At 49.0% G+C, this 20,459-nt stretch overlaps 10 protein-coding genes across 10 annotated transcripts; 5 read left to right on the forward strand and 5 right to left on the reverse strand.

The window, feature by feature from the left end:
• Positions 1-578: 578 nt before the first annotated feature.
• CTAM01_05559 (uncharacterized protein) lies at positions 579-1,725 on the forward strand (the record flags this gene model as incomplete). Its single annotated transcript, XM_060521589.1, has 4 exons — positions 579-683; positions 763-992; positions 1,109-1,410; positions 1,472-1,725. The coding sequence occupies 4 exons, from the start codon at positions 579-581 to the stop codon at positions 1,723-1,725; spliced, it is 891 nt and encodes a 296-aa protein (XP_060383803.1).
• A 1,098-nt stretch (positions 1,726-2,823) lies between these two features.
• Positions 2,824-4,261, forward strand: CTAM01_05560 (epoxide hydrolase; the record flags this gene model as incomplete). The annotated part of the gene is made up of 4 exons (XM_060521590.1): positions 2,824-3,508; positions 3,570-3,759; positions 3,818-4,103; positions 4,169-4,261. The coding sequence occupies 4 exons, from the start codon at positions 2,824-2,826 to the stop codon at positions 4,259-4,261; spliced, it is 1,254 nt and encodes a 417-aa protein (XP_060383804.1).
• A 224-nt stretch (positions 4,262-4,485) lies between these two features.
• Positions 4,486-5,256, reverse strand: CTAM01_05561 (low-density lipoprotein receptor YWTD; the record flags this gene model as incomplete). Its single annotated transcript, XM_060521591.1, has 1 exon — positions 4,486-5,256. The coding sequence occupies one exon, from the start codon at positions 5,254-5,256 to the stop codon at positions 4,486-4,488; it is 771 nt and encodes a 256-aa protein (XP_060383805.1).
• Positions 5,257-6,164: 908 nt separating this feature from the next.
• On the reverse strand, positions 6,165-7,142 carry CTAM01_05562 (3-hydroxyacyl-CoA dehydrogenase; the record flags this gene model as incomplete). The annotated part of the gene is made up of 1 exon (XM_060521592.1): positions 6,165-7,142. The coding sequence occupies one exon, from the start codon at positions 7,140-7,142 to the stop codon at positions 6,165-6,167; it is 978 nt and encodes a 325-aa protein (XP_060383806.1).
• A 1,230-nt stretch (positions 7,143-8,372) lies between these two features.
• Positions 8,373-10,103, forward strand: CTAM01_05563 (uncharacterized protein; the record flags this gene model as incomplete). Its single annotated transcript, XM_060521593.1, has 1 exon — positions 8,373-10,103. One exon carries the CDS (start codon positions 8,373-8,375, stop codon positions 10,101-10,103), a length of 1,731 nt encoding a protein of 576 aa, XP_060383807.1.
• A 157-nt stretch (positions 10,104-10,260) lies between these two features.
• On the reverse strand, positions 10,261-11,231 carry CTAM01_05564 (uncharacterized protein; the record flags this gene model as incomplete). Its single annotated transcript, XM_060521594.1, has 3 exons — positions 10,261-10,566; positions 10,692-10,944; positions 10,996-11,231. The coding sequence occupies 3 exons, from the start codon at positions 11,229-11,231 to the stop codon at positions 10,261-10,263; spliced, it is 795 nt and encodes a 264-aa protein (XP_060383808.1).
• Positions 11,232-11,877: 646 nt separating this feature from the next.
• CTAM01_05565 (uncharacterized protein) lies at positions 11,878-13,497 on the reverse strand (the record flags this gene model as incomplete). Its single annotated transcript, XM_060521595.1, has 1 exon — positions 11,878-13,497. The coding sequence occupies one exon, from the start codon at positions 13,495-13,497 to the stop codon at positions 11,878-11,880; it is 1,620 nt and encodes a 539-aa protein (XP_060383809.1).
• Positions 13,498-14,194: 697 nt separating this feature from the next.
• On the forward strand, positions 14,195-16,274 carry CTAM01_05566 (uncharacterized protein; the record flags this gene model as incomplete). Its single annotated transcript, XM_060521596.1, has 7 exons — positions 14,195-14,359; positions 14,419-14,662; positions 14,721-14,810; positions 14,891-15,102; positions 15,170-15,644; positions 15,708-15,949; positions 16,041-16,274. 7 exons carry the CDS (start codon positions 14,195-14,197, stop codon positions 16,272-16,274), a joined length of 1,662 nt encoding a protein of 553 aa, XP_060383810.1.
• A 946-nt stretch (positions 16,275-17,220) lies between these two features.
• On the forward strand, positions 17,221-17,677 carry CTAM01_05567 (uncharacterized protein; the record flags this gene model as incomplete). Its single annotated transcript, XM_060521597.1, has 2 exons — positions 17,221-17,577; positions 17,669-17,677. The coding sequence occupies 2 exons, from the start codon at positions 17,221-17,223 to the stop codon at positions 17,675-17,677; spliced, it is 366 nt and encodes a 121-aa protein (XP_060383811.1).
• A 461-nt stretch (positions 17,678-18,138) lies between these two features.
• On the reverse strand, positions 18,139-20,417 carry CTAM01_05568 (uncharacterized protein; the record flags this gene model as incomplete). The annotated part of the gene is made up of 7 exons (XM_060521598.1): positions 18,139-18,272; positions 18,417-18,527; positions 18,941-19,036; positions 19,107-19,380; positions 19,498-19,985; positions 20,042-20,239; positions 20,408-20,417. The coding sequence occupies 7 exons, from the start codon at positions 20,415-20,417 to the stop codon at positions 18,139-18,141; spliced, it is 1,311 nt and encodes a 436-aa protein (XP_060383812.1).
• Positions 20,418-20,459: the final 42 nt, after the last annotated feature.

Here is a 20,459-nt window from a genome sequence, read left to right on the forward strand (position 1 = left end):
AAGAAGGATCATTGCGGTGATCTTGATGCAACAAGCGCGACCGTTGGTGATTAAGCTCATAGCGTCGATTGAGCCACCATACGACGGTCTGAACTTCGATTCATTCTAAGATAGTTACGGATATGGTTAGATACTGTCCATAGACTGTCTTGGCCTATTATTTCATACAACAGCCCTTGCAAAATCTTTCCCAGGAGGTGTTGCGTCGTGAAAGTGGCCAGTCAGTTAGAACGATCACATGGGTAGCTGATTTCAATCTTACCGACGGTCTAATTATCAATCCGTCCTGCAACGCCCAGTTCTGCCACCTGCTTTGTTAATCGTCATGCGGCTGAGGTGTGCGGGCGGGGGATGTCAAGTTTCAGCTCCATCTACACTCTTGTGGGGGAATCATACGGACGAAGTTCGACCGAAAACTACACCTATTAAATTGAATTTTAAGCGTCCTAAAAATACTGGGTCAGAAGTCCAGCCCGACGGCAAACCAACCCGCCAAATTCAAGTTTTCTTTTGGGCTTCCACGACTGGACTTTCATTCTTTCTCTACATCACGTGTCATCTGACACGACGAATCTCAGATGGTGAACATCGCCATTGCCGGAGGAACTGGCGGCGTTGGGCGTAGCATTGTGGATGCACTCAAAAATGATCCGAGACACTCCACCATCATCCTCTCTCGTACGGTACGCCATGATCGTGCTTCCAAGAAGGCTTTTCCCTTTCATAAATTCGTTTGTGCTTACAATAGTCAATCGTAAACAGGAAGCGGCAGAAGATAAAGCTGGAGTCCCTGTTGTGGCAGTTGATTACGACGACAGAACGTCCCTGCAGACGACCTTGGAAACCCACGAGATCCACACCGTGATATCAGCTCTAGCCCTCCACATCATTGGGGTTGGCCAGGCTCAAATCAACCTCATTCAAGCAGCGGACAAGAGCAATTTTACGCAGCGTTTCATTAGTAGTAGCTGGGCAGTTAGACCGTCGAGTCAGTGAGTGAATTCTAGTCGCTGCGTGCTTGTTTGAAAAGTATGAACCTACTGAACCAGAGTTTTTGTAGGTATTTGAATCTTTTGCCACACGGGTTCCAGCACATTGCTTCTTACAGCGAGCTGGAAAACTCACGACTTGAATGGACAGCATTCAATTGCGGGTGGTTCCTCGACTATTACGCAATGCCCCATGTCGAGACATACATTCCGCAAACAACCTTTGTTGTTGACATGGCCAACAGGCAAGCATCCATACCTGGAGATGGAAAACAAAAAATGACATTCACCTATACCAAAGACGTCGCCAAATTCGTCGTGGAAGCTCTCGTCCTAGCCACATGGGAGCACGACACATATCTCATTGGCGACGAAATGACCTGGGAAGAATTCATTGCGATTGCCGAAGAGGCTCGTGGAGGTAAAATCTAGTTCCCTAAAGTACATGCTGATCGACTTACTAAGACTTTTATTGTTGATAGGGAAGAAGTTCCATGTCACATACGATAGCGTTCAGAAGCTCCAATCTGGCGAGATCACGGAGCTGCCAGGCCAGGTTGCTGCATACTCGTACTTCCCGAAACAGTGGGCTCAACAGCTATTCTCCACCTTTGGTTTCTGGGTCACTGAAGGTCTCTTCGATTTCCCAAAGGATAGGGCCCTGAATCAGGTATTCCCACAACTAAAGGTTACTGGAGTGAAGGAAATGCTTCAGAACTCATGGGAAGGTCGGTAGTGTCTCGGAAATGGCGTCGCAATGTTATCAAAGCCGCATCTCCAACTATCTTTTCCCTCAACGTAGCTCAAAATTTATCAGTGCTTCACACTCATCACTGAGAATGGCCCAATTTCAAATGGAGTTCCAAGGATCGACGCACCTCCCTGAATGAAGTGAACGTTTCATCGAGATACAGTAGGGTAGATACCTGAATCGAGTATGAGCTGTTGGTTCATTGGAACCGTGTGACTAGCTAAAAGGCTCGTCTACTTGATCAATTCATCTCAAGTACATGTAATTATGAAGGTAGCAAGGTAGGGTGCCGGAGACATTGTCCCAGGTCGCCATCGCAGAACCCATATTTTCAGACAAGGACATGTTGCTCATGTGTGGTTCTTCATCTTCGTTTGCTCTCGTATCGCGAGGGGGCTGGGACCATTTGCATTACCGTAGTAATCAGGGACCTAATAAGTCCGGGACTAAATCTGGTCAGGTTGATATTGTATGGATGATGTAATGGGAATCTGGTATCCTAGGAAACGCCATTGACAATGGGGAGCATAGGCAAATCGTTTTAGTTGGCACAATCCCATAGGTCGCATCATAGCTTCCTAATTTGAATTTCATTTGCGGGAGCGTAAAGTCAGAGCTGAATGGCTTGAATTTCCCTCTGGATAAGATATGCACACGACTAACATATTTCTTTCATCTTGACAGTCCTCCGCCTCGGGCCCCGCGTCCAACGGTCGAATGTAACCAGGCGTGATTAATGATCAACCCACGCTCGCCTTCGCCAAAGTCTTCCAGTACAAGGATTCTTTTTCCCATACCATAGCGCCTGAGTCGAACACGGCATTGAAATTGCTCCGAGCCTAATTGCTATGGGCCTGAGTGGGGGTTCTTAGTATCATGGTCGTCTTCCCTCGGTGGCCAAGTTGTTGTTGTTCGCCATTCGGTAATAGTTTTCGAAAGATCAGCATGGATTGTGATTAGTTCCGACTGTATGATTTTACTACCGATATAAGGTTGTGCGTTAAACGGATGAATGAATTTCGATTTTCTTTCCCTGCACTCGCAGTCTTTCTGTCAACTTAATATCAAATACAATCGCAGAACATGTGGCCACTACTGCCCACCTTCTTGACTTTTTTTCAGTATACCGTGGCCCTCGAGACGACACCGAGAGTCACAATGGCTCCCTCAGAGGAGTTCAATCTTCACATTCCTGACTCCAGGATCGAAGATTTCGCATCGCTCCTCTCTGCTTCAAAGATCGGTTCCGAAACCTGGTACAACAAACACAACAATAAGGACTTTGGCACTACCAGGAACTGGCTCGCTGAAGCAAAAGACGCGTGGCTTGAGCTTGACTGGCGAAAGCAAGAAGACCGCATTAACAGCTTCCCCAACTTCAACGTCACCATTAATGACGTCGATGCTGGACCGACAAACATCCATTTCGTTGGCCTCTACTCCAAGAGAAGCGATGCCTTACCGCTACTCTTTCTGCACGGGTGGCCCGGATCTTTTCTCGAGTTTCTTCCGTTGCTCGACATTTTGAAAAGCAAATATACTCCAGAAACTCTTCCTTACCATGTCATTGTTCCCTCTCTGCCTAACTATGGACTTTCCGGTGGGCCAATCGATATTGAACTCACGCTTGAAACAGCGGCGAGGCTGATGAATGAGCTTATGATCACTCTTGGCTTTGACTCAGGCTATGTTGCCCAGGGCGGCGACATCGGCAGCTTCCTCGCTAGAATTCTGTCAGCGAATCACCCACAGTGCAAAGCCTTCCACAGTAAGCAATATTGGCTCCATACGTTCAGTGGGTGTTCAGATTTGTACTAATACTGAGGCAGTCAATATGCTTGCTCCATCATCCCAAGACGAGCTTCTTACGACGGTCAACATCACCGAAGATGAGGCACAGCACGTACAGCGAATGCTGAACTTCAGCGCTACCGGGTCGTCGTATCTTCTGGAACATGGTCTAAGACCCTCGACGATCGGCCTCGTCCTATCATCAAGCCCACTTGCCATGTTGGCCTGGTAAGCTCCATATCACGGCTTGACTTGAAAGATACTGTCGTTGCCTAACATTATCTAGGATTGGCGAGAAGTTCCTCGAGTGGCCTGATTCCCGTTATCCACTTTCTGTTGACACAATTCTCACTATGGTAAGCTTTTACTGGTACACAGACACTTTCCCAAGAAGCTTGTATCCCTATCGTGCTCTCGCGAGCGCAGCAGCAGCAAATGTCCTCTTTTCTGTTGCAACGTCTAAAGAAAAGCCATTTGGCTATTCGGTTTTTCCAGCAGAGAACATTCTCTTGCCGAAAGCGTGGGCTGAGAAGGCCTATCCAAATCTTGTGTTTTACAAGCGCAATGACAAGGTATGCCCGATTCCATCAATAACTTTTGTGTTCATGTTGTACATCTAACGTTTGGACTTACACAGGGGGGACATTTTGCGGCATTAGAGCAGCCCAGAATCTTCCTGCAGAATATTGAAGAGTTTCTAGCGGTTGCTCGACCACTGATTGGGCTTTGATGGTTTGGCGTCCAGGCGTGTGAGGTCGTCCACGTCTGGTCGTCCTTGAAGGATTGAACTACGAATTAACTCGTCCTAGTCATACTCTTCATCACAGTGGCACAGATAATTCTGGGTCACCAGTGCCTTCCGAAAGTCGTAATATTGATGGAATTTGAACCTATGCTAGATTATCTGTCCTTGTTGTTCCATTTGCTTTTTTAAAATTCGCTGCCCTGGCGGGACTATACAACTGCGATCCCCGTAATGTCACCCAACTCGGAAAATAATACAGTCTTCTTGTACGTTTTCGTATCAACAGAGTAGACGCCGCCGGCAAGGTCTGTCACGTAGGCTAGCCCCTCCCGCTGGTCCAACGATAGACCAATGGTTTCGTGTAATCGTATTGCCAGAGTTTCCTGTTTCTCGCCATCAGGCATCATGGCTCGGTTAAGTGAATTTCCAGCAGGAGGATCTCCTCGATCTGTCCAATATAGCGTGCCACTTTCCCCGTCGATGTCGAGATCAATTGGCTCGGGAAGCTCGCCGATCACCATCTCGATTTGATGGAGTCGGTCTTCGAAAGAGGCATGTATAGGTGCGCGGAAAATCCGCCCTTGGTTGCCCTTGGATGGTCCTTTCTGTGTCCAATAGAAGACGTTTTGCTGTTCATCTACAGCAATGCCAACGCACCACCTTCTTTGATCCACCCTCTCTTCATCGGTGTTGCCGGTTGAGACGAGGACCTCGACATCAGACCCATCGAAATTGGACCGCATGACCTTCATACCCTCCCGGTCGCACCAGTACAGCTTCATACTCTGCTTGGCGATAGTGATTTGCTTCGGCGTGAAGACGCCAACGGTACCTGCTGACACAATGATTTGTTGGTTTGAACCATCCAAGTTGGCGCGCTCGATTGAGCCGTCGTTGGACTTCAAGCTAGATCCCATGTTGGTCCAGTACATATGACCTTTGGCATGATCAATCACAATGCCGTCGGGTAGAGTTGCCATGTTGTCGACTACTGTTTGAAGGTCGCTTCCGTCTGTTAGACATGATAAGATGCGCCCACGGCGACTTTGGGGAGGGTGAGATAGGTCGGTGTCGAGGATGTACAGGCGTTGTTGGATTTGAGAGCCCATGTCGCCTGCCCAACGAGGGTTACAATTAAGGTGTGGGATGGCAATGGACAAAGTTAAGATAGTCAGTTGATCGAGAAACTTGGGTCGATCATCTTTTCAGAATCAGATATATGACCAAGAACTTGTTTTATGACTTGGCACTTCCTGAGTGGGGGCGTATTCGTTTGCATGAAAGCCTTCGAATTATTACATGAAGTGGAAAAGTTTGCGTTTTCGTTGTATCGTCATTGCCCTGCTTTGCGCGTCGATTCGCTCCCGGCCACTCCTGGATTCCCGATAAAGTCGGTATTCGCACTTCGGTCTTCGTGACACGCGCACAGCGTTATTGTGTCCACACTGTTGTCATGCAACACGGACCCGACCTCTTCTGAACGGGATTGATTCCGCACTGATCAGGGAGCCTCCCCTCTCGCTAATCTAGTACCCACCCCCTGTTCCGCGCACATGGCACCCTGGTAGAGAGGCCATTTACGTTTGGTAGAATCGGCAGATCACTGCTACTAACGAAGAATAGATCGTCGAGCAAAGAACGTGGCATACCAAATACTCGGGTTCCATTGCGGCTGGAAAATTGCGCGAGTAGCCTGGGCTTTTGGCACTCGGGAACTGTACTATTGTTCATTCACCCATTTAGGCATTTACTCAAGCTGCATGCTCTGGCTCAGTAGAGCCGAGATGACGGATCATTTGTACTATCAAGTCTATGCTGAGGATATCTAAGGACAAGGTTTGGATGGAAAGTTACGAAAAGCTCGCATGCAGTGATTCAACCCTCCATACTACTCTGCGACCGGGTTCTTGCTTGTTTCTGCATAGCTATCCCACTCATTCCTTACGTTCAGAAGTCGTACTAACTCCTCATCTCGCTGCTTCGCGAGCTGTCTGTAAGCCCTGTCATCCACGGCCTGCCTCGTTCCTGAGACCCATTTCTGCCTCAATTCTTCCGTGACTTGAGGATCTTCAGGTGCGTACCAGGACATCAGGGGACCCAGCAAATGATCCGCCATGTACTCGATTCCACCTTCACCGCCTCCCAAGTGCATTAACATGTTCGGACCCATGACGCCCCATCGAAGACCGGGGCCATAACTCATTGCTTTGTCAATGGCCTCGACCCCGGCAACGTCCTCCTGCAGTAGGTACATGACCTCTCTCATCAAGGCTGCCTGTAGACGATTGGCGACATGACCGACAACTTCCTTTTTAACGTGCACTGCCCTTTTCCCCATCTTTTCGTAAAACTCCATGGTGGTGCTGATAGTTTCAGATGATGTCTGCCCACCGGCGACTACCTCCACAAGGGGGATGAGGTGCGGAGGGTTGAAAGGATGACCAACGACGCATCGTTCAGGCCGGCTTGGTTTATCCATTCCAAGCTGTATACTTGAACAAGTCAGGCCACTGCTGCTTGTAGCAATGATTGTGGTTGGCCGAACAATGTTCGCCATGTCGTTGAACAGTGTCCGCTTGAAATCCAGTTTCTCCGGTCCGTTTTCTTGCACAAAATCGGCGTCCACGAGAGCCTCAGTCATGTTCGTCGTGAAGAAAATGTCTTCCACTTTCGGTGTGGCATTCTTGACGAGGCCCAGCGTCGAAAGAATAGGCAGGGCGTCAGTGACAAGGGATCGAAGGAACGTTTCGGCAGCAGGGTTGACATCGAAAGCCGATACTTGGAGGCCCTGTGCTAGAAAAAGAGCAGCCCAAGAGGCTCCAATAGAGCCACAACCAACAATGGCGACCTTTTGAATATGTGACATGTTCAAAAATAAGATGAAAATGCGGACAGGGGAGTTCTTGCGTAAAATTTAGAACGGCGTGGGTTTTGAAGAGGCTGCTATGTTGCAGTATTATCTTGGTTCAATGACGGTTGGGTGTTACAGTTGATTAAGATTGCCAGATTGAGAGAAGCAGGATGGAGCAACGTAGTCGCCGGGGGGGAAGGTGAAGTCTCACATTTATGGTAACAGGCAGCATAGCAAGCATCTATAGATTACCTGCAGTGGCTGATCTTGGAAACGAAGCCAGCATCATGAAATGTAGAGGTCGGGTCATCGTGGGTACATGCAACAAAGACCGGCTTGCCGGCGCCTCCGAGAGGGAGAAGAAGATTACCGGGCCGATGTTGGGGCTCAAAATCTCGAACTCCGAAGAATTGAAATGTGGAGAGCCCACAATGCCGACGAGTGGACACCGATGAAGATACCGTTTCACGGGGGAACGGGCATAATTCCGCGCGCGGAATCAGAGTGGCGGGTCCTCGACTCACGCGACAGCTCCGGATCGCCAGAGCTTGGCTCTCCCGGCCCCCACGTTACTGCCGCTAAATATTCCAGAAAACTTCTACTCTGTTGAAATGGATTCCCACGAGTTGGACCATGACTCTGTTCCAAGAGAAACCAGGTGAACATCACACCGACACGGAATACGGAGTGGCCAATGCTGATCTCCTTGCAGACTTAACGTCATTTTCGCTACGTAAGGAAGTGCCAGCCATTCTAATAATCCTGGCTTTTGCTCGAGACCTCGGCCTCGTACTCCGGCTTTCGCGTTGATATCGCACCCGGTATGTGGACCCCATTCCCGCAGCATTCGGCTCACACTGGGCATCGTTATGAGTCCGAGCAACGTCATTTTTCTCCGTCCTCTTCCCCACAACCTCGGCCTCGTGCTGCATATTCCCGCAATGCTCTACGGGACCAAATTTTCGACAGCGGTCACACCGCGTCACTTTGCGGTCCTTCCGAAACCCCTGGTGTCACCTTTCGCTCTACATCCGCGAGGTTCGTCCTTGGCAACCGCATATCCCTTGAGGCGAAGGCTGTTGAAGAACACCATATTTATATCTACCACCCTCTTAGCCAACCGACCTTTTCTCTTCATCAGCACATTTACATACCACACTCGAAAGGCTCCATCCCGAACCAACACAACTCCATACACCCTGTTCAGACTCGTACACTCCATAATTATCAAATTTGCCCGTCATTATGGCATCGGAAAGGATTCCCGATGTTTACGGTCCGGGCACCTTCACAGACAAGACCTTCACCCCCGTACCCGAAGACACCGAGCGGATCTTTCGTCTCATAGCAAGCCAAACTCCGGGCTTCACTCAAGATGAGCGTCTACTTTCCAGAGTCATGTTTACCGGAGAGGCGTATCCCGTTATCCCCGGCCCCATCAAGGCGGTTTCTGTCGCTGCCGCACTTCACGCCATGACCGGCGTGCTTGCAGATGAAATTCTAGCCATCCGCGACGTCACCAAGGAGGACAGACAAATATCTGTCAACACCACACATGCAGCTGTCTGGTTTGGCTGTATAGCCACTGCATTCCTCGATGGTGTTGATGTTGTCAGCATGGTCAAGCAGGGCCAGCTCAAGAGCCTTCTGCCTGATTATGAACGGGGTTGGACCGACACTCCCCTCAAATACCGTGCGACTGGCCTCTACCCAACCAGCGATCCTGAAGTATGGTATTCTCTTCATGGCAGTATGAACGCTGATCCAGTCCTGCGATCTATCGGCGTCGACCCATCAGCACCAATCAGTTCCAACGACGAGGCAGCCGTGCACATTGCTGAGAGCACCTCAAAGCTTAGCCCAGAGAAAATGGAGGTCACAAATCTGTTAAATGGATTTTGCGGCAGTATCTGCTTCACTCCCAAGCAGTGGCGCGAGTCTGAGATGGGACGGTCCCTTTCTAGGCACCCTCTAGTCAATGTAAAGAAGCAGGAGCAGACGATGCCCACACCGCCGATCGCGTTTCCGCCTCTCAGCTCCAACGACAAACGACCCTTGGCAGGGGTTAAAGTCGTGGAAATGACCCGGGTTATCGCTGGACCAGAGATAGGGACCATTCTTGCTTCATACGGCGCAGATGTAATTCGCGTCAACCCTCCCCACCTTCCGGACATCAACATCATGCAGCTATCATTGAACGCTGGTAAGCGCACGATCGCCATCGATCTGCGAAAAGAAGAGGATGCTTCAATTCTCAAATCGCTCGTTTCCGACTGCGATGTGTTCATCCAGGGGTTCCGCATCAACAAGATGCCCAAGTTTGGCCTTGGGCTGAACGATCTCTTGAAAATGGCTGGTGATCGTGGCCGAGGAATCGTGTATGTCACCGAAAACTGCTATGGACCGGACGGATATTATGCCGAGCGACCCGGCTGGCAACAAATCGCCGATGCTGCGGCTGGCTCTGCCTATGTTACAGGAAGATCTTTGGGACTTCCGAATAACGAGGCCGTTCTTCCTAGCTTGCCCATTTCCGACATGTCCACCGGTGTCTTGGGCGCTGTTGGCGCAATGCTAGGACTGAAGCGGCGCGCGACTGAGGGGGGAAGCTACTACTCACACGCCAGTCTCGTGGGCGTTAATGCCTATGCCCTCACCGAAGAGGTCGGTCTCTACCCTGAAAGCACTGTGGCAGAATGCAAGCAGCGCTTCCAATGGGGTGAAATGAGAGGTGCTCATCATGTTCTGGATCTTCTAGTGACTGTCTGGAATGGATGGACAAAAGTTCTTGGTGACTTCTTCAACCCTGAAGGCGAATGGTTCCAAAGCTTTGATTCAAGTGCCTTCGACAGGAAGCGCTTGAGTATTTTGAGACCGGTGGTCAAGTTTGAGGGGGAAAAGGAAATATCCCCCGAATGGAAAACTCCAAGCGTTCCGTACGCCTTCGAGAAGGCCGAATGCGTCAGGTTCCGTTGAACAAATGTTTGTAATAATCGCATCTCAAAATACTAGTAGATCCATACCACATATACGGAAGGTCCTTGACAAAGCAACGTGACACAGCTGATATAGCTGCTGTCTGAATGTCTTCGTACAGGTAGCGTAAGACTCTTTGAGAATTAAGAAGATATCGTCACATCCAAAGTTTCGAAAGTAAGGTTCTTAATGGGCCAGCTTGCAGTTCACTTTCTCCCAAACGAAGAAGATCGTGATTTTCAAGTGTGTCCTTCTCAAAGCCAGATAAGGACTGCTTCAGCATGGCAGCCGAGATTTCGCTAACCCCAATACTTGGTAGTGACACAGTCCACCACAATGCACACGCAACAGCCATTTTCAAGAAGTTGTTAGGTGCTGTTATCAGTCCAGGCTTAACAATACAGGCATCGAGTTGTGATTCATGCTCTTTAGCGAGAGCCAGGACCGCAGTTTCAGTTCTTCCCTGTCATACAAAGGCGTCAGAGATGAAGCAGAATGAACAAAGTGGTACATGTGTCTGAATGTTACAAGTCGAAGCCAGTGTTGGAGTCTCACTGAAAATGGGGAGGGCGGGAATAGTTGACAGACCCGCAAAAGTGAGTACTCAGGCTTGAAGCTCGGAGTTTTGGACTGGTCTCTCTCTGTTTTGGCACCACTCATGTATATGAAACGGAACGGTGTAAGGTTTTCAGTATTAGCCGTCAAAGAGCCACGGGCTTCCAGCATTGCTCGCAATCCGGCGAGAGGTGATTCGTAGCAAACTCGACAAATCTCATTCCAGTCATATAATGTCGATTTTGAGGGTGTGATAGCCACGGTCCTATTGCCCCACGGATGATCACTTTTAGCACAAACTCCAATTTCAAGTTTAGAGCATATAGAACAAGCGTACCAGATACATGCATCAGCAGTGGCGAACTCTGCTTTAGTTTCGACAGAGTACTGGTCGTAACCTTCAACAACGATATTTCTCAGCTTTGAGTGATCGGCATCGGAACAAGATTCTGCTTGTATGACCAGCGGTTTTCGAGTAAGAGCAATGACTGTCTTTATTGCAGGGATACGAAGACTCTGTTTAAGCAACTCCGTTCCTACGAAGCCGCTTGCACCAGTTATGATGAGCTTCATATCGATCCAAGTGCTGGAGTATGAAGCCAAAGCCGGTCCGTAAAGACGAATCGGCTCAAGGGGAGCTATCGGTGGCTTTTGACGGCTACAAAGTGTGAATTACAAAAGACCATGATCAAGACTTTGGATCCGACATAGAGGCGCAAGTTTACTTATATACTCGATGATCTCACTCGTCATGCCCAATCCTTTGCATGCCATCCTACATACCCTTTAACGAATGACGTTTGCAGGTTCAGAGTGGATTCGAGTAAGCACTAAGATGAAATAAGTTGTGGCGCAGTTCAAAAGGGCAATGAAGTAGATTAGTGGTTCCCGATACCTTCACAGGAAGAACTTTTGTACTTAGCTCTGTCCCAGGGCTCGCCCCTCAAAAGTAAAATGTATCTTGCAACTTGAAGCAGGTACCAGATGGTGGTGGTGAGGGTGGGGTGCTTTTGCATGTAGGCATGCGTGAACTAGGTGTTTTACACATCAAATCGGTTGGTGGGGTTCTTGATTTCCTTGCGAAGCCTTGGGCCCAACTGAATACATAGGAAGTGAATATGGAAATCTTGACACCTAGTTCTATATCGTAGTTTATCAACCTTCTACTAGATTGCTTACTAAAGTAAGACGTAGGTGGCCACTCAAAGCCTTGACTGAACTAGCAGAAGTTGAATCCCAGCAAATCGTTCGAGTGACAATTGTTGAGGGCATTCTGATACTCCGGGATTCCACCCATGAAACTCAAAGCTTCACGCTGTTTTCCAGGAATGTTGCCGCCCATGTACCAGGTTGTCTTGTTGTGTGATAGAAGCGTTGCGTTACAGAAGTCGGCCGTCAAACGTCCCCATGTCTGTTCGGCTGCGGGCTGAGGATCAATTCTTGATAGCCCTCTGTCTCTTAGACGAACTAGTGTCTCAATGATCCAATCACTTTGTATCTCCGAGATGACTGGCCCGATAGCAGTTGCGGTCGGACTCTGTGGCCCGTACAGGAAGAATAGGTTCGGGAAACCCGAAGTCGTCATACCCAGGTATGTGCGAGTTCCAGTTTTCCACATTTCGTTCAGTGACCTGCCTTTCAGACCACGGAAGTTGACTCTGCCGAAGCTTCCCGTGATGGCGTCAAACCCCGTTGCAAGGATCAAAGCGTCAAGCTCATGGACAGTCCCATCCTCCATCCTCACTCCATTTGGTAGAATCTGGTCTATGGGATTTTTCTTTAAGGCGACGAGGCTGACATTATTTCGGTTGAAAATCTCGTAGTAGTTTTGTTCAAGGGATGGCCGTTTCGTGCTGAATGGGTAGGGCGGGTTCCTTGGAGCGAGGTTCTCGATCAATTCAGGGTCGTCCACGTGTATTCTCTGTCGAACTTTATCCCGCCAAAAGTTGTAGAATAGGTGGTTCGCTTCCAGATTTGTCATAAAGTCTGAGTAATTGCCATGAGTAGGCGCGAATCCGCCCTCCTCCCAGAGACTTTCAAAGAGGAGTTGCTGCTGCTCGGGTGTGTCATCCATGGCCTTCCTGGTGACCACTGGGTATGTGAAGCCGGCCCTAGACTTCTTCATTTGGGAAAAAAGGTCTTCATAGCCACTCTTATCTGGCTCTCCATCCACCGAAAACTTCTGTCTCATCGGCATGGTACAATTCGGTGATCGCTGGAAAACAACGAGCTTCTCAGCGACTGGACCTATCTCCTGAACCAGTTGAACGCCAGTGGCCCCTGTCCCAATGATGCCGACGCGTTTGCCGGAAAGATCCAATGGTTCGTGAGGCCAATGAGCAGTATGGAACAATGATCCATCGAAGCTGTCAAGACCATTTAGATCGGGAATGTATGTCTTGGCGGCAAACCCCATCGCGGGTAGCAGGAAGCGAGCTGACATAAGTTGGCCATGGTCGGTGATAATATTCCAACGGTTGGTGTGTGCATCGAATGTTGCATCAGTGACCCTCGCGCCGAAAGTGATGTCCCTACTAAGATCCCACTTACGGTCAACGAATTCGAAATATCGGAGAATCTCAGGCTGACTGGGGTATTTCTCTGTCCAAGCCCATTCTCTCCAGAGCTCAGGATCAGAGAACTCATAGAAAGGCGTGGCAGTGTCGACACGGGCGCCGGGGTAGCGATTATGCCACCAAACGCCTCCCAACCCGTGGCCTTCTTCAATGACCTGGACTTGGAATCCCTGTTTGCGTAGGTTGCGAAGAAGGTAGCATCCGGCAAACCCTGCACCAATGACGATAACGTCCGAATGCAGTTCTTTGGTGTGTGACGGCATTATCAAATCGAAGCTTCCTGTTCCTCAAGGTATAGAAACGCGATGGTTTTGGAATTGTCTGAGGATGTGTCGAGGATCATCATTATTATAAGAGTCTTATTTATATTAATGTCGCCTGTTTTACCACAATCGCATCGACGAATACATTTGTTGTTGTGCTGCGTCCTACACATCAACGCCAGTGTCTCCGATGGTAGATACACTCGATCACATCTCTCTGCACCTACATTATCAGCCAGTGTTTCACGGCTTTGCCATCCGATAGTTAAGGCACAAAGTATTAGTGGCATGCCAAGTAATCAAGAGGTAGATGACAAACTTTCCTGAGAGCGTTCTCCCTTCCCTGACTATCATCGGATGCGTTTCCCGTAGCGGCACTCAGGTTGTGGAGGGAATGTCCATCAATCCTTCAACAGAAGACATGCGTCGTAAACGGGGAAAGGGCAGGAGTATCTTGCATATTGACTTGGCGCATGCCGCCGGCGGGATAACATGCCACTTTCTAATTGCCGATGATAACGACTAGCCGGACATGTTTTGCTATCTACCTTAAAGCAGGCAGTAACGTGATGTGGATTTCGCGGATTGCCGCAACACATAAGACGGGCCCCCGATTTTCCGCCTTCCGACCGACCATGATTTACCATCCGCTTTCCAATCGTCCGCCACAGATTGAGTCTCTCTGACCGGCTATACGATGTCGCATCTTACACCACCTTTTGCCACCAGCAAAGATGACAAGTTGGGGGATGAAAAGACTGGCGTAGAAGACCTGCAACCCACACGTAGTATTGTTGTGGGTCAGGTTGAAGACGATCGAAACGGCGAGTTCCACAGATCCATTTCTCCACGTCAAATTCACGTCAGTCTTTACTACACGCGAGGAGCCGTTGTCGAATGTTCTACTCACTATGACAATAGATTATCTCTCTTGGCTCCAACATTGGAAGCGGCGTCTTTATCGCAACTGGCAAGGCTTTAGCTACTGGAGGCCCCGGCAATATGGTTGTTGCATATTTTTTGGTCTGCAGTTGTGTTTGGGCTGTCCTTCAATCACTTTCCGAAATGACAATTGCTTTTCCGGTATCCGGTAACTATATAGACTACGCTGACCGCTGGGTCGATCCAGCATTGGCGTTTGGTGCTGGGTTCGCTGAATGGCTTGGTGAGTGAGGCAAAAGGCGATCCTGATTGGAACCTTGCTGTCACTAACTTTCGAATAGGATGGGCTGCGATAGTAGCAGCTGAAGCGGGATTCTTCCACGTTCTCCTTCGCTTCTGGGCTCCAGAATCGTTTCCACAAGCGGCAACTAGTAAGTCTCGCGCGTATAAGTTTGAACCGAATGCCACCTACTCTACTTGGCGTCGAATTGAAGCTGATCTTCCGCAATAGTTTCTCTATTTTTATTCGCGTGCTTCGTCATCTTCCTTCTTCCCAACAAAGCCTTCGCCTGGTTCGAATATGTCACGTCCATCATCAAAATCTTTCTCTTCCTGATCATTATCATACTCTCACTTGCGTTGGTACTTGGAGCCGGGCCAAACGGTTATCTGCACCGAGGAGAAACCTGGACAAGCCTCCCGCCATTCCTCAACGGATTTACTGTAGGCACTGATATCAATTCTTGGCAATGAAATTGGATATAGCTAATATTTAAGTACGTGTGTACAGGGATTCGCGAATTGTGCCCTATTAGCAACATGGGCCGTTGGCGACCAAGTTTTCGTCGGCATCATGGGCGGCGAGGCCGATAGTCCTCGCTTCTCAATGGCCCATGCAACAAAGCTCGTCCCTTTCCGAGTCAACTTCATTTACATGCTTAGTGTCATATTCATCACAATTTTGGTACCCTCGGATGATGAAAGGCTGCTTGGTGGCAGTAGCGTTTCTGCATCTCCCTTTGTTATCGCTGTAGAGAGCTCTGGAATTCGTGGCATATCCTCGCTCCTGAATGCTGGGATGATGTGTGGAGTTCTAGCAATCGCCGCCGAATCAGTATACTTGTCTTCTAGAGTCCTGCGCTCTATGTCACATCAGAAACTCATCTCAGGTCGCCTGGCCAGAGTAGACGACAAGGGTCGACCGAGGCTGGCGCTGCTCGTGACGTGCATCGTTGCCGCTGTGCTGTCGTACATACAGCTGTCGGGTAAGTGTCATGAGACTGAAAGCAGAGTGTTTTGATTGCATATGCCGGCTAACAAATTTATAGGAGATGGTATCAAGGTCTTGAACTGGTTGGTTTCGATCACTAGTGCATCTTTCTTCACCAATTGGATCATCATTTCCTTCACCAATTGGCGATTCAGATGTGCCATCAAGGCACAAGGGGACCTTCTATTCTCCCAGACATATGCGTGGGAATCATCTGCATGGCCTTTGGCTCCTGCCTGGTTAATGATCGTTTCATTGATTCTACTGGCTTCGTGTCTAGCCTGCGGCATCAACCCTATCGTAAGTGATTTCGTATTCCGATGCATGATATCGTTGATTTCTTATCTCTTCTCACTTCTGTTCCGCGAAGAGGCTGACCAGTCTATCTTAGGGTGGCGGGGGGTTCACGGCGGAGAACTTTTTCCAATACACCATCGGACTCATTCTCATCCTCGGTGCAACGCTTGGATATAAGATCATTTACAGAACACCCTGGCGTGATCCGAATACAGCAGACTGCATCACTGGTCGGCGAGAGCTATCAACTGAGGAGATAAAGCAACTGGACGAATATTACAAGCAGCCGAAGATCAGAAGATTCTTCAGCTACGTACAGTTGTGGTAAGCCCATGGGCTAAAAAAAGCTGGCGATTGATAGCAGAGGAGCATCTATGCTAGATTGGTCTAGGGGGTGGCGAAACAACCACCTTATTTTGAAGGTCAATCGTTTTGTGTACAAGGTCCCTTAGCCTCCGAACATAGCTAAACGAACTTGGCCATCTATAGAGTTTACCCAAGTCAATAACTTATACGTGTGTTTTGACTATGATGCAACCAGTCACGTTGGAGCCACCTAGATAGCCAAAGTTGGGCGACTGAATGTACTCATTTGCTTAGTATACTTCATGCAGTAACAGAACCGAGATTCTACTTGCCGGCTTGATGTAAAGTCGTGCCCGGCAAGCCGTCCGGTAAGTTTGCGTGGCACAGCGAAATTCAAAACAACCACAGTATCGCAAAGCTCTCTTTATTTCATTGTTTACGGCTTCGGGTTCGGGCACATGGTCACACAGTTGGGGGTTGAAGATGCCGCAGTACCAGATACTCGATATTGGTCGGCTTGGGTGCCAAAACCGCCAAGGTATCGTTGATTGGCGCCCAGCAATTGATGAGAAAATCGTGGAGACCTCCAGGTTGTTGGGTGTGGTAGGACTGCCGGTTTTCGGAAAGACTTACCACTCTCGTCGTGGGGGGTGTTGAAGTGGGTGGTGATTCTCGGGAAACGCATCCGATTTCCCATTGCAAGACTGTGGCGTCACTGCTTTGGTCTACGGACCCAGTTCCCGGTGGCTGTTTTGCCGACTCCTCCCCCGCACATTGCATCTGTTGCACGGTCGAGGCACGAAGCTTTCGCAATCGTGATAACATGCTATCATTGTCGATCGCGCTAGAGCTCAGTCAAAGCAAGGTACAAATATCATGATGGTCACAAACTTATCGAGCTGACTGACCCATTGATCACCCTATCGTCAACAACGTCTCCCTCACCAAGACAGTTCCTGTTCCTTACAATGGCATCATCTCCAATCTCCCCAGAGACATTTAAGGTCCCACCCACCCCTCATTCCCCAAATTCCAAATTCCCTGTCATTGTGTATAGAAACGCGCTGGAGAACAAAACAGTTGAAGGCGCTTTAGAGGCGATCAACACCTCGGAGTGGGTCAAAGGGGGTCACTGGAAGATCGCCAACGAAACACTCGCAGCTACCCCCCACTATCATTTGACGACACACGAGGCGTACACTGTCTTACATGGGAGCGGCACATATGTTCTTGGAAAATCTCCTTTGGACGCAGACACCGATGAGTTCGGCAACCCTGTGGGTGTCGAGTTTGTTGCTCGTGCTGGGGACGTCTTTGCATGGCCAGTAAGTTACTAAAAACCGGCAGAACCCGATCAGGGGCTGAGCTACTTATGCCAACTTCTTCAATCTAGGCAGGAGTGACACACTTTGTTAGGGAATCTGAGGATGACTATGAGATAATTGGGTTTTATGCTTTGGTAAGGTCTACTTAAACATCGCTTCATTCATACGTTATGTGCATAAGTCAGGAGCTGACAAGGTTTTGAGACGGGGTTCAACTCAAGGGAAGAACCTTATGATATGGAGTATGCATTGGATTCGGTTCAGGAAACAGACGAGAAACGGGGAAGGTGCGAGAAGGTCCCTGGTCCGATTAAGGATCCGTTATACGGAGAAGGAGGGCCGATGCCATCTCTGTGGAAGATGAATGATGCTTGATCTTTGCAAACGTATGTTGTGCGCAAGCAAGACACCCTAGGCAGAAAACGGTTCCAGGGAGTCTGAACAGACATACTTTCAATTGAACAAACTGCACACCATTCCCGACTCATGGTGACTTTGTGTTGTGCTTCTGCTAAGCAATATTGAGATGTCACTTAGGTCTGATTGACTCGCGGCTGTCCACTAGCCTTCAGCTACGGGGAAATCCCAGCTCAAGCTCTCAGGATCCAGCGAGTTAGCGATATCGATCAGAAGGTCTGTGCTAAGCTCGGCCTCCATCGCCAGGCTTTGCTCAAACTCCAAACCTAGGGCCTGGTCTGTTGGGTATGATCCAACATCATTGGTAGAGGCAGTACGCTGTGTCCCATGAACTTGGCTTGGGACTTCTTCGTCTGCACTGAGATGGTGAAGATAATTATCAAGCTGCCTCAGTTCAGATAAGATCATTCCTGCGATCTTACTACCGTGAGAGCTCATTTCTTCGAGGATGAGGAACACCCGTTGAGACCACGCTGCTGTGTCGGGAAACAGAGTCGGCTCAATAGCTGCAGCCATAGACATGGCGACTGCAGCTGTTGATGTAGCATCCAGATCAAACGTTAGGAAGCTTTCTGTGATCCGTCGAATGAGCTACCACTCCTTGCAAAGAATAATTGAGCGACTTACCCAGTAAACCATGACTCAATAATCTCAATAAAATTTTGATTATCTGTCGCGAAGAATCCGTGCAAACCTGTAGTAAGCTTCTGATGCTATCGGAATGCAACCACTGCATCAGCACTGATTCAGATTGCCCGAGTTTGGACTGTAGGAATATGAATAATAGCGGCCTAGTGGTTAGAACGATGCACTTCGTACACGTTAAGTTAGCATTTCCTCTATACCGAAGTTTGATGTCTCCATACTTGGTGGTACTGGAGATGCAAATGTGCCGAGACACGGGAGACTCCTGATGTGTTCTCACTGGAGTCGATGTCAAACAAACCATGGAGGTCGGTAGCGAGGCCTGCTATACTTTGGAGAACAGCCTTTGTGGCACCCAAGTAGCGACTGTCGAGCTGTCCTTCAATGCCATAAACAGCTAGTGCAACATGTTAGCCACCAGAGCGATGGTAGTAAGCTCAAGATGAGTATGTGACTCTTCGCCTTACTCTGATGGATCTGCCCCAGTACCTGCGCCAACTTGATCTGTATGTGCAAAGCGCTGGTTCTTTGTGCTTGCTCGTAAAATATGGGGAACGGTGTGCAGACGCATTCATCCGAGATGAACATAGGCACTCCCATGAGTGCTGACATTTGACGCTCCAAGACATATATTGTCCACCATACTAGCCTGCACCTCTGAACATACGTCTCGTCTAGGTGGTGGCTCTGCATCTCGGTATGTAGGCCATGTTCGAACGCTGTGCTAAGCGCCTGTCCAACCTGGAAGAGGTTTATCAGAAGCTGAGGCCAGAGAGAGAGGCATGGCTCACCAACATATCGATAAGCAGCGGGCCGACAACTTATGCAGTGAAGATACAGCGAGGTACAGCAAAGTACCTGCATCCTTTCTATGTAGTCACACTCGAAGAAGGTGAAGTCCGGCATAAGCTTCATAGCTTGCACAAACAGGTCTGCTCCAGGAGGTTGGTGTGACTTTGATGTCTGTACGATAAACGCCTTGCCGAATGCTAAGATAATGAGGTAGTGAACGAACCACAGCCGGGGGACTTTTGACTGATCCGCGGCACTTGCATGGAATGTGGCAAAGTGCTCCATGAAACTGTCCTCTTCAAACAGATAGAACAACCGGCAGCAGTGAAACTTGACGGAATTAATCAGATAGATTGCAAAATCCTGAGTCGGCAAACTGGCAAGGCTGAAATCGTCTCCTGAAGATGAGATTCGGCCTCCATCCCACCTCAAGTCGTAAACCTTTCCGTCAAAGAATAGGTTCTCTGGGGATAAAGCAGTGCCGGTGATTGCTTCATGGGTCATAGATAAGACCCGTCGGTTGAAAGCCCAATTGGAAGACGTTCCCATAAATACTGATTAGGCAAGCATCAACGTACTGCGCTGGAGAAAACTGGCGCCTCAGACGTACCGGGAGTACCACTAGGACCCGGAACCCAGTCTATTGTATGGAAAGCTAGTGGATTTGTGAGCGGTGCCTCGTTTGTGGGCACATGGACGCCAAGAGATGAAGCGAGTACAGTCGAAGATGAGGGCGTAATGGGGAAAATGTTTCCCACTGTGCGGTCCTGTGTTGAAAGATAACTCTCAGTGGCATCACCAGGGATTTCTACTATGGTATCTGTTAGTATCTGATCTTGAACGTAGATATTGAATGAACAGCCTGCTCTGACGCGTTTTGTTGTTTGCTTGTTGATCCAATGGCGGGTCTTGTGAGACCATCAAAGATGCTCGCCGCTCGGATGCGGCCAGCTTTTCTTGTAAGTCGCTGATATACCTAGAGCCATTTCGTGAGTGAACCGAGTAGTTTGATATCAGAAGTAAGTCGA

Source organism: Colletotrichum tamarilloi (assembly GCF_030869305.1).
Source record: "Colletotrichum tamarilloi strain Tom-12 chromosome Unknown Scaffold_14.1, whole genome shotgun sequence".
NCBI lineage: Eukaryota > Fungi > Ascomycota > Sordariomycetes > Glomerellales > Glomerellaceae > Colletotrichum > Colletotrichum tamarilloi.